Genomic DNA, 12,945 nt, shown 5'->3' with positions numbered 1-12,945 from the left:
ATTTGATGGAACTTACGAAATGTGCTTTGTCTGTATAAGTTCCTGCCTTCTGGAATAATATTCCCTAAGATCTGCTTGAGAAGTAAGTGGCCATACGAAGAAAGAGTGAATGAGTCGATCAGTCAGTCAGTCAGTCAATCAATCCCATTAGATTTTTTTTTTTTTTTACAATATGATTGAAGTTGTCCATCTATGTATATAAGAAAAAGAAAAAAAGCAGATAGTTGTGGGATGAGTGGGTACTTTTTAAACAAAAAACATTTTGACCACAGAATGGTGTTCTGATGTGATGATGTCACTTAGCAAGCGCAACCTCTTCCTCCTATAGCTTTGATTTGTTCTACAAGTCAGAATAATAGTAATAAATACAACTCATGATATATCTATTTCGACCCTTCTACCCTTGGCTGAATTTCAGCATCACAGTCTAGGCTAAGGGGTCTGCAGGTTGTGTACTGGGGAATTGCTTAGGATGAGATGACCATGAATGATTCCTGAGTCATACCTTCAATATTACCTTTAGCCTTTTCTTTTCTTTTGTAAGACACGTGGGCAGAGAAGAGATGGGGGCACAATGTTACAGAGTTCCAGCTGCGTTTTGATGAGATCTTGACACAAGGCGAAGGACCCAGGAGGCTGAAGAACCTGTATTTCATCTATCTAATTGAGTTACGGGCCCTCTCAAAAATCTTGCCCTTTTTTGAGCGCCCTGATTTCCAGCTTTTCACAGGGGACGAGGATCAAGATGTAAAAACCAAGAACCACCTCCTGGAAATTCTTCATTTAATTAAGTAAGTGCATTTCAGTGTGCTTCTTTGGTCACCCCAAGTATGGTGTCCTGTTTGTAATCAGTTTTGCTTGTCGGTGGTTGTTTTCAATGGATTGTTAGTCTCCCAGAGTTGGATGTTGGGTGGGCATAAATTGAATACATAAAAAAAATAGACAAAGTCCTTGGGTTGATGGGATGATTGTGCTGCAAAAAGAGCAGGTTTTTATTCACTTTACCAGTGGTGGGTTCCTCCCGGTTCCGCCGAGCCGGTAGCGGTGACGATATGATGTCACCAAACCAGTTCTGCCCCCCCGCCCCCCGCATTATTCTTACCTTTTATTTGCCCCCACCCCCAATCTATTGCTGCCTCCTGAGTCCCAGCTGATGGGCTATAAGGAAAAACTGTTTAAACTCTTGCTGTGGGGCTTCAAAGGGCCGCCCTACAGCTGATCAGTGGTAAAAGGCAGTTTGGTGGTAGACCAGTGCCTGCAAAAATAAATGGGTAGACCAGTGCCTGCAAAAATACATGAGTAGGCCAGTGCCTGCAAACATAAATGGGTAGACCAGTGCCTGCAAAAATAAATGGGTAGACCCGTACAGCTCTGCAAGCAGTTAAAAGCCTGGTAGACCAGTACCTCTGCTAAATCCTAAAGAATTGTCACATGACCATCAAGCCACGCCCACAAAATAAGCCACGCCCACAAATGGTAGTAAAAAAATTTAGAACCAACCCCTGCACTTTACCGGTGTAAAGTAACCAATTCAAACAAAATTGTAATGTAGTTCAATGATTTAATTCAAGGTATTATTGGAAGTCACTAAAAAAGCATTGTAAATAATTTTTGAATGTTAGAACAATATTGGGAAAATGCTAAATAATATTATAAATCTATTCATGTTTTGAGTGTATATTTAAAGTATCTGAAAATTACAGCCTTTTCTTCATCCTAACCACTGAAAGATGAAAAGATTTTATTTATTTCCCATCTTTATTATTTTGATAAATAACTCAAGGCAGCTAATGTATCTAATACTCCTTCCTCCTCCTATTTCTCCCACAACAACAACCCTGTGAGGAGAGTTGGGTTGAGTGACAGGGATTAGCCAAAGGTTACCCAGCTGGCTTTCATGCCTAAAGTGGGACTAGAACTCACAGTCTTCTGGTGATCGACCCAAAGTCATCAACTTGGTTTTCATATCTACAGTGGGACTAGAACTCACAGTTTCCTGGCTTCTAGCCTGATGCCTTCACCTCTACACCAAATATGACGAAGCAAGAATTTAAAATAAAGCTTGTAGCCCATTTATTTGATAATATGCACAATGATACATTCATTGTACACTGTGTGAGAGAGCCAAACAAATAACATTCCAGGCGGATTCTGTAACTAAACTGGGCATAGGAATCCGTCATTCCAAGCTGCAACCCACTCAGGAAAGGCTTCCTTGCTCAAACCGAAATGGGGCACTGCTTATTAAGTAGTGTAAGTTCTCTGCACCTTTTTAGACCTATTTTTCCCATTTTTTCTTTATTATAAATAGGATCCATCATATGAGCCACAGATCTTACTAAATGAGACACTTTGGCGGGATGGAAGGCGTAGAAGTCAAATAGATAAATAAATAAATAACAATAGAATAAGCAAGCTGAGACTAGTTATGCTAATTTTAGTTAAATCACGTCCACCTTTAAACCAACCAAAATCCTTTTAAAATTTCACAATGCGCATATCTGATTTTAAGGTTTATATCAGTAGTGGGTTGCCCCCGGTTCGCACCGGTTCTATAGAACCGGTAGTAAAACCGGCGGGAGGTTCTGGCCACCGACTCCGACGTCACTAAAACGCTTCTGTGCGAAGTGAGCGCACATGTGCGGCCCCGCTGCGAACTGGTAGTAAAGGTAAGTAGAACCCACCCCTGGTTTATATGCAGGTGAAGAATGCTGGACTCACTGTCATCTTGTTAAGGGGAAAACCAATACCGGTAGCAGCGTGTGGATTTATTTCCCATAGCGCCTGAGAGTAGAGCAAGAACCAACGGATATTTGATAGGGAGAGATCCAAACCAACCATGAGAGTTATTATGCAGTGGAACATCTTTCCTTGTGGGATGATGATTGTTCTATCACTTGGGGTTTTCAAACAAAGGATGAATTGCTATTTGTCTGAGATGGTTTGGGGATTCTTGGGCAGGAGGTGGATAGAAGACCACTAGAAGACTTCTAGTGGAAGTCCCTTCCAGCATTATGATTCTATCCTTCACAGTGATCTATGGCTCCAAGCTCTTTAACTTCCAGGTATCAGAACTGACTGGAGGAAAAAGGTAGTTTGGTTAATAGAATGTGGGAAAGTAAGTTAGAGAAAAATTCAGTTCTTACCACCAAACCTCTCTTGTTTGTTTATATGTATCCCACCTTTTATTATTTTTGCAAATAGCTCAGGGTGGTGAACATATCCAACGTATCTTCCTCCTCCTACTTTCCCCACAACAAGAACCGTGTGAGGTGGATTGGGCTGAGAGAGAATGACTGGCCCAAAGTCATCCAGCTGGTTTTCATGGCTAAGGCAGGACTTGAACTCATGGTCTCCTGCTTTCTAGCCTTCACCACTAGACCAAACTGGCTCTCAAACTAGCTATTTTGTGAGAGTGGGTTGTGTATTTAGATATACCTGGCTGGTACAATGGCATCCACTTAGTCTTGCAATGAAATGGTAGCTCGTTGCTTTAAAGAAATGAAAATAAAGAGTTAAGAATTGGGCACTTCCATAGGAAGCTGGGGCAGAAAAGTAAGATAAAGAGATGTGAGCAGGCAAGCAAGAAGCCAAACCAGGGGTGAAATCCAGCAGGTTCTGACAGGTTCTGGAGAACCGGTAGCAGAAATTTTGAGCAGTTTGGAGAACCGGTAGCAGAAATTTTGAGTAGTTTGGAGAACCAGCAAATACCACCTCTGGCTGGCCCCAGATGGGGTGGGAATGGAGATTTTGCAGGATCCTTCCCCTGGAGTGGGGTGGGAATGGAGATTTTGCAGTATCCTTCCCCTGCCATGCCCACCAAGCCACACCACGCCTGCCAAGCCATGCCCACAGAACCGGTAGTAAAAAAAATTTGGATTTCACCACTGAGCCAAACTGATAAAGAAAAGGTAGCACATAGAGAAGAGTCAATTTTAAACAAAAGTGAACTATAATTCTGAAAAAAAGAATGAAGTTTTATTAAAATACATTTTAACCTAAGCAATTTGCATATTACAGTAGTTCATACTGTATGTTAATGTTATTGTTAAATAACATTTTAATTGTTCACAAGCAAGCAATTAATATAATATATAGTATCTCTGTTTAAGCAAGAGGTACTCTATTATTAGAAACAGAATTGAGAGAATATATCAGTTACCAGATCTGGATAGAAATCAAGATGACAGCAATGAGTTACAAGTATATTGAGGGCTGACCCACACAACCAGCTCCTCCTAATGTGAGTCTGGGTGTCAACCATGCCACTTTGTCATCTAGCCAAAGAAGATTCCTGGCCCATTGTTTTACCAAGAGTATACTTTACTAAAGCTTCAAGTGGTTACAGAAGTAGGGAAGCTGGATCTGACATTTTTGCACGCAGACAATAAAATTAACTTTCCCTTTTCCCTGGCCATTCCCCTGTTATCAATTAATGTCCAGTTGGATGCTTGTATATTGTTGGGTAATAGACCTTCATTTCCCGAACCTTCCAGCTCTGCATTTCGATGAGTGACCCTGGCCTGGCTGGTGTTTCTCACGCCTTGGCCAGGCATGGCTTGGTTTCCATTCCCCACCCCCATTCCCAATTCCTCCCTACATTCCAATCCACTCCTCATTGGTAATGTCAGGTTGTCAGTTTATGATGCTTGGCTAGCAGAATGCCAGCCATGACAGTGGATTACTCAAGTGCAGGAACACACAATACTTTGCTTGTACTCAGCTTACCTGAGAGGTAACTTCCACTCACCTTTTCCTTCTGCGCATCAAAATACTGGTTTTTGATTTATGCCAGTTCAAGCATAAAGTCTGGTTCATCTACTGCTCTTCATTTCATCGTAGGAAACCCCTCTGTTTCATTTGGCTGTTGTGCACTATAGGTAGTTCTAAATTTATGGCCGTAATTAAACCTGGAATTAAACTGTAATTAAACCTGGAATTACGATCGTAATTAAACCTGGAATCGCTTAATGACCAGTAAGTCATACTGGTCATTAAGTGAGTCAACCCAATTTTTATTACCTTTTTGCAGTAGTAATTAACAAATGTAGTGGTCGTTAATCAAACTCATTGTTTGCAATCAATGTTTTTGCCAACCAGACATTGGTAAAACTCATTGCTAGCATTTAATAGTCTGGATTTTTGTTGCCAAGATTTAGCAGTCCTAATATCAGTATAAGATCTCAGTTTTGGGTGGGTGATTGTAACTTTTTAAAATATATTGTTTTATCCTCTAAATAAACATAGCTTTTATGCTATTTCTGATCCTAGTTAAACTTGTCTTCATTCCAACTGCAGTTAAGGGCTAAAAGATAAACATGCTAGTCTCTCTTGATTAGTGTCTCAATGGAGTTTGGGTAGCATTGAATCAAAGGTATATTTAACTTATCATTGTCATCTCCAGTACAATTGCTGAAGGCAATCGGCTTTCAACAAGGTTCACTGTAATGAATTGCAAACTTTTGGAATACAAGGTGTAGCCCTGAAGGTAAATGACAATAGTACATGCATCTCAAAATGACACTAGAAACTTAAAAGATTCTAGTTGCAGCAGAAACCAACACAAAAACCCCTTAAAAGAACTACTTAAATTGCTGATGAATAGAATTTTTTTTCATTCTCTTCTACAATGAAAGACCTTCATTATTAATAATGTTTCTCCTCTTCTTCAAGATCTTTTCCTTTGCACTTTGATGAAAATTCACTTTTTGCTGGAAACCAAAAAGAAGCTGCCAAGTTAAAGGTAAAATTAAGACACTTTCAGCTGAGGTGTTGTTGTTACACTTTTTGTTTGTAAGTTCAGTGGCGCCCAAAAGCAAACACTCTTGATACAGGATTGCATTTGTGGCAGTGAAGACTTTAAATCTAGTTTGTTAAGCTGATATAGATACTATAAAACATTCCGATCAGAAATTAATTAGAAATTATAGCATCAAACAATAATATATTCATAACTAGCTTCTGGGAGAGAAGAAGAAAACTCTCTTTGGCTCACCATCTTTTCACTCTACAAAAATATGTGGAATAGGGCAAATCTTGCAATAATTTCTAGAAGGATCCAATAAAATATGGATTGGAAACAGGCAAGCCTTTAGAATAGATAGACCCTGGGAAACTGAGATTCCAGGCATTAGTGTGCTACAACTCCCAGCATCCTTTACTGTTGATTTTGCTGACTAGGACTACTGAAATTGGAATTCAGCCATTTCTGGAGAAGAATAGATTTCCTATCCCTGAAAGGTAGTTATAGAAAAAGGACTGTGCCATGCTTTGGTTCAAAGGCAAAAATGTACCTATGAATGCACAGGAGGAATAGATGTAGCACCTATATATCTAGGTCAGTGATGGCTAATCTTTTTGCCGAGTGCCAAAAGCGGGGGGAGCACAGGGGGGGTCGCACCCACGCATGCCCACACCCATAATTCAGTGTGCCCCGCCCCCCCAAGCATGTGCGCACGACACCCCTGCGCTTCCCCCACTTTTGGCACGCGATGGCACGGTGGGCCCAGTAGGCCCATTTTTCACCCTCCTCAGGCTCCAGATGCTTTCTTGGAGCCTGGGGAGGGCAAAAACAGCCTTCCCCATCCCCTCAGAGGCCAGAAACGGCCCATTTGCTGACTTCCGGTGGGACTGGAAGGCCCGTTTTTCGCCCTCCCCTGGCTCGAGCCTTTCTAGGAGCCTGGGGAGGGTGAAAACGGCCTTCCCCACCCCCGTGGAGGCCCTCCGGAGGCCAGAAATAGCCTGTTTCCCGACTTTTGTTGGGTCCGGAAGGCCCGAAAATCAGCTGGCCAGCGCTGAGCTAGGGCAACACTCGCGTGCCCACCGATATGGCTCCGCATGCCCCTTGTGGCACATGTGCCATAGGTTCGCCATCACGGATCTAGGTAGTTCTTGAATTATGACTATAATGGAGCCTGCCCCTTACGGATGTAACTTGCTACGGTTAGAAAATGTGTTGGTCATGTGACTGACCTGAATTTACAACCTTGTCTGTGGTGGTCATTGGGTGAATCCGTGTCATCAAGCAAACGCTGCAATTATTAAGCGAACCAATGTTTCGCTATGGGTGTAGTTTCGATAAACATTTCAAATCTGGGGTGTAAGCACTCCCTAAGTAGTCTGTTGGTACTTCAAACAGTTGCTAACCCAAGGACTAGATGTAACTGCTTAAGGCAATTGTGTCTTTCCCCAGGGTTGGTGATATTTCCATGAAAAGATTCCTTTGGTTTTAAGGAATTGCAGAGAGGACTCTGGGATAGGGTAGTTACCTGAATCCTAAAAAGCTCTTATGCTTTTAAGTGTTGCATAAAGGAAGGAAGAATTCCTCCACTTGATCTTCCTGCATTTGCTGCAGAGTTGCATCCTGGAAAACAATAACATAATAAATTAATAAATAAAGCTCAGAAGCATGGTTCTGGATTTTTCTATTTGAACTAGCTAAGGCAGGGGTGTCAAAACTCAAGGCCTGGGGGCCAGATCTGGCCTGTGTGGTGCTTAGATCTGCCCCGCGGGACCACCCTGGAAACAATGAAGGACCAGCCCGTGGTGCTTCTCCCAGCAAAAACGGAGCTCGGGGAGACCACACATGCCCCCCTGGGCTCCATTTTCGCTGGCAGAGGGCTGCAGGAGGCCATCGTGGCCGAAAATAGAGCCTCAATGAGTGATGCCAACCTGGCCATATCCACCCTGGTCATGCCATATCCACACCCATCCCAGCTATGCTGCCCCCCGGCTCCCTGAGGTCAAACACAACCCTGATGCGGCTCTCAATGAAATCAAATTTGACACCCATGAGCTAAGGTATCGAATGGGAGAAATGCTGCAGATTCAAATCAAAAATAATGAGTGAGTTTTTAAATCACTAATTCATTAGTTCATTTATTCTTTCTCAGGAGGAATTTCGGTTCCATTTTAAGAACATTTCAAGGATCATGGATTGTGTAGAGTGCCTGAAATGCCGCCTTTGGGGGAAGCTGCAAGTAAGTTACTCCACTCCCCCCCCCTTTTTTTTTCTTTCCTGTTTCTTCAGCTTCTTTGCAGTGGTGACATTTGTCTTCTGTTGCTATCTTCTCAGTGCTGGCTTTGTATGCATTTGTTGTCAAGGCTTGAGTTTATGTATCCAGAATTAGCCCATCTGTCTTTCTTCAACTTTCCTGCTCTTAGCCATTGCCAGGTCTTATATTATTATACTTTTATCCTCCTCCCCTTTTTATATATAGTTCAACATGATGAACATGCTTAGTTCTCCTGCCTCCAATTTGTCCACATCAACAACTCTATGAAATGTATTGGCCTTAGAGAGAATGACTGGTCACTCAGATGGATATCATATCTAAAGGAGGCCTAGAATTCATATTTTCCTGGTTTCTAGGCCAGCACCTTCACTACTACATAACATTGGCTCTCTTTATATCTTTTCCCTTCTCCACTCTGCACCAATTAGAGTCTCATTAGGTTAATGACAATGATGGGGTTTTTTTTAAGAACTGTAGCTAGAACTTCCTTATTTTTAAATTACACAGACACACGGACATTGACAGATGCCCTAAATGTAGTTACATTCTGCTGTGTCATACACAAAATGCACCAATTGGAAGGTCCAATCAATTTTATAATTTCTTCTTTTTGATAAGTAACATTTATTTTACTATTGAGTTTTATTTTGTACTGGTCTTCAACTGCAACAAATATATCTGACTATATTTGCTGAATGTCAAACTTGACCCTAGGAGAGAAATTCCCAATTGTGCATCAAAAAAAGTAAGAACATTTTTGCTGTGAGGATTTTGATCAGCAATAAATCTTGCTAATTCAGTATTTGTATTATTTTCTTTTTTACTTTTACGTTAAAATTGTATTGATTTAGCTAATGTAATATTTGCATATTTGATCAGATAGGATGTTTGGAGGACTACCCATTCATTTAATACTTTATTTAAATTGCCCAGTTTTTACTTTAAAAAAATGCTGGTAGTGATTACAACCTGACTTCCTGGTGTGATGTTTAGTTGAGATCTTGTTCCCACTGTGTACAGACTCAGGGCTTGGGAACGGCGCTGAAGATCCTGTTTTCTGAAAAACTGATAGAAAATATACCAGAAAAAGGTCCTTCACATGAATTTCATCTAACAAGGCAAGAGATTGTATCCCTCTTCAATGCTTTTGGGAGGTGAGTTTGACACTTTTTATTTGAAAGATGAAATCAGTGTCACGTATTCTCAAATTATGTTTCTCCCCCCTTCCACAGTCTCTTCCAGATTAGCTAAATAGAGATGCCATGCTACACTTATATCCAAATAATCTTTTTTTCGTTGTCTGATGCAGGATTTCAACAAGCGTTAAGGAATTAGAAAACTTCAAGGAGCTCTTACGTCCGCTTCAGTGAATTGACCCTGATGGAGACCAACTTCCTTGTTTTATGCAGATTGGGCTCTGAGTGATTCTTGCTGGTGTGGTGCCAGCATGATCCCATTCTTGGCAAGAAAGGCTAAGTCAACATGATCATAAAAATTGGTCACATTCTCTAGCTTACAAGTTTATATTTGGCTCTGAGGTAGCTGAAATATTCATGAAAGACTCTTTTTCCAAAGCAGGATATATATCAGATATTGGCCTTATGCGTTCTATTTTTTTAAAATACACATACAATGAGGGTGGGAGAATTGTATCCTTCCTGATAATTGCTGAACTACAACTCCCAGCAGTCTTTATCAGCATGACCATTAGTAAGAGATACTAGGAGTTGTACTTTACCAATATATGAAGGACTTCAGGTTCCTTACCCCTTGTTTATAAGTTTCTTCCAGACTGAAGGATCTTATCTGCTACTAATGAAAAGGCACAGTGCAGCTATTCTATATATTTTTCTATTTGTGGAAGGAAAAGGCTAGATGAAAAAACCATGGTTACAAATGAGACTTGATGACATCATCTGGATTCCCTGCAAAGCAACTGCATGATAAAATGCCTCATTTAGACACACAATTAGAATCTCTTCATCTTACATAACAATGTCTCTTAACAAAAATTACTCCCTGCTTCAGTGTCCTTAAATAATCTTGTGTAAAATGCCCAAATCAACCTAGTCTCACATATTTGAGTGAAATTCCATTCACTTGAGTGACAGACTTACAAGAGCCACTTGGGGCAGGTCCACTTGCCTGTTCAATACAGGAATTGACATTAAAGCATTCCCAGCAAGATGGCTCTCTCCTCTCACATGGTTTGCATGTCATCTTTTGAAGCTGGTTGGAAGTGGAACTCCAGACTTAATACTTCCAGTCAGCTCCTGTTTATCATTGAGTTGTATGAGATGGGTCTATGACAATTTCCTGCGGCCAACTTGCCACAGTCAACTCGCCATGGCCAACTTGCTATGGCCAACTTGTCACAGCCAACTGACCGCGGGGCAATTTGCCACAGCCAACTCACTGCAGGACAACTTGCTGCAGGACAAGAGTTACACTAATATGAAAGAAATAGTGGAATAGAATCATTAAAGAAAGGATGCAACAGGAGGGACAAAATGAAATGTAAATGGCAAAAATTAAAGTAATTAAAAATTTTATTTTAAATAATTAAATTGAATTGTTAAATTGTCCTACAGCGAGTTGTCCTATAGCAGGGCTGTCAAACTCGCAGCCCGCGGGCCAGATGCGTCATGAACTGGCCACATCCATGCCCGGTTTAGCGAAGGGGAAAAAAGTCGCACTACATCATGTGACGCTGCTGTGACAATGCGAGTTTGACACACCTGTCCTATGGCAAGTTGGCTGTGGTGATTTGTCCCATGGTGAGCTGGCCATGGTGAGTTGTCCCATTCCAGTATGAGATGCCCTTTTTATTCAAAAATAAAAGCCAAGCTCTGAGTCCAAAGCAACTGGTCTCTATCCAGACACTCTCCAGAGATCCCATTGTATATGTCTTCATTCCCAGTTGAAATAGCCATTAGCTGTGTTGGCTGGGAATGATGGAACTGAGACTACGTTACTGGGATTTTGGTACAATAATTTTTCATCTAGTGCCCACTAGATGGTTCTGAACTATGCTGCAGGTGAACTTCAAGAACCATTTAAAACAGATCTGTCTTTTCCTGGGACTGCCTGGTTATCTCTGCAGCTCCTGGGTGATTGCAGAAAAATTCAGATTTGGTTTAAGGAGTTGCAGAAAAATGATTCATGAGTCCCTCCCCTTCTTCCCCCAAATTCAGAAGCACCTTTGCAACAGGGGTGGGTTCTACTTACCTTTACTACCGGTTCGCAGCGGGGCCACACACAAGCATTTTAATGACGTCGGGGTCGGTGGGCGGAGCCTCCCACCAGTTTTACTACCGGTTCTAGGATCCTATTTTTTTCCCCTCACTCTCTTTAGTCGTCCATTCCATTGAGTGTGCTTACTCCACACAATCTTTTGGTGATTAAAGGAAAGATTAGAAGGTTCAATTAAGGATCTACTGATCATAAAACAAGATACTTAAAACAAATCTTTAACAGCGGAAGTCGTAACACAAGGTTTTGAATTTTATAGCTGTTGTTTTCCATTTTACAGAGCTGTAGGTTATGAACCTTTTGAAAATTTTAATAGTATCCATCAGAACTTGGGGTAAAATTACGTCTTCATTTTTCCCTTTTAGCATAATACACAGCATTTCCAGAGTAAACCAAGGAAGATGCCAGGAGTGAAGAAAATAATTTTATATCTGTATTATGATACCCTCTCATCTTGTTTCTTAGTGGGCTTGGTGCAATTTTGACACTAGATTGCAACATTTTACACCCTGGTGTGAGAAGTTTCACTTTCCCTTCTTCCAAAAAGTTTCATGAAAAGAACAGTCCATATTTGCCATATTTGTTGCTTTGTGCCAGACTTCCCCAACTTGGGCATGGTATTCCCAGAATTCTCAGCAACAAGTACTGCTTGGGGAATTTTGTGAATTGAATCCATGGGAATTTCCCCTCCCACATTGGGAATTTTTTTTTCCTGTGCCAAGATAAACTTTATTTGCATAACATTGGAGGGGGAGCGGGTTGTAATAAAACCATAGGGAATTTCTGCCACTGAGCCAGATAGATTTGTAACTTATGTTTATAATAGCCTAGAGGAGGTGTTCTTTTTTTTTTAATTGCCTGGAAAATAAGAGCTACTCAGGGAACTACAGTTATAAGATCCCACACAAGGACTTTCCAATTCCCTACTGTTGCACAAAAGAGGGTCCTTCAGCAGAAACTGGATGCTTCAGATCAAGCAAGTCTTGTATTTCGATAATCCTTCCATTAGCTCTGAAACCTCTACAGGACATATGCTATTGTAAGTTGGCCTGAGGCAGGGGTGTCAAACTCGATTTCATTGAGGGCCACATCAGGGTTGTGTCTGACCTCACACTGGGAGTGGCCAGGATGGGTGTGGCCAGCTTGATGTCACTCATGTCGGGGGCGCCTGTGATGGCCCACCCGAGCTCCGTTTTCACGGGCAGAGGGTTGCAGAAGGCTATGGTAGCCAAAAATGAAGCTCAGGAGCCTGTTTTCACTGGCAGAAGCACCGCGGGCCGGTCCTTCACTGTTTCCAGGGCAGCCCCGGAGGCCAGATCCGACCCTGGGGCCTTGAGTTTGGCATCCCTGGCCTAAGGGGAAGGGCAGCTTTAATTTAGGCCAGCCCTTGAGATCACAAGCTGGTGACATGGGAACTGGGCATTTCAAGCTTAAAGTAAAATAAAATAAAATAAAAATAAGCAAAGGCTTTTTGGCCCTCACCACTGAATGTAATACTTGGAGCTGCCTCTATGTGTTTAATTTCTTCATATTTGTTTAGTAAAATGATGCTTCTTTGATTGCTGTCCTATTTTCAAGGAAAGCACAGAAATAATTTTGTCCTGTACTTGAATTGCTCTTTACTGTGAAGATTAAAGACTTCAAAATAAGATTAAAGACTGAGACTACTACTTCCAAA

At 41.4% G+C, this 12,945-nt stretch overlaps 1 protein-coding gene across 1 annotated transcript in view; it reads left to right on the top strand.

Annotated features, from left to right (window-relative positions):
* Positions 1-12,945, top strand: part of ERO1A (endoplasmic reticulum oxidoreductase 1 alpha) — a 36,945-nt gene extending 24,000 nt beyond the window's left edge. The window contains exons 12-16 of the mRNA XM_070931675.1: positions 545-791; positions 5,674-5,743; positions 7,893-7,979; positions 9,036-9,169; positions 9,325-12,945. Of these exons, the coding sequence (XP_070787776.1) occupies positions 545-791; positions 5,674-5,743; positions 7,893-7,979; positions 9,036-9,169; positions 9,325-9,385 (599 nt within the window). The 3' untranslated portion in view covers positions 9,386-12,945. The remainder of the gene's footprint in view (positions 1-544; positions 792-5,673; positions 5,744-7,892; positions 7,980-9,035; positions 9,170-9,324) is intronic.

The sequence above is a fragment of the Pituophis catenifer genome, unplaced genomic scaffold, assembly GCF_029215685.1.
Source record: "Pituophis catenifer annectens isolate HBS135680 unplaced genomic scaffold, rPitCat1.0.hap2 SCAF_1, whole genome shotgun sequence".
NCBI classification, from domain to species: Eukaryota; Metazoa; Chordata; class Lepidosauria; order Squamata; family Colubridae; genus Pituophis; species Pituophis catenifer.
Note: the sequence above shows the minus strand (reverse complement) of the source record. Positions and strands in the feature narration are given on the sequence as shown.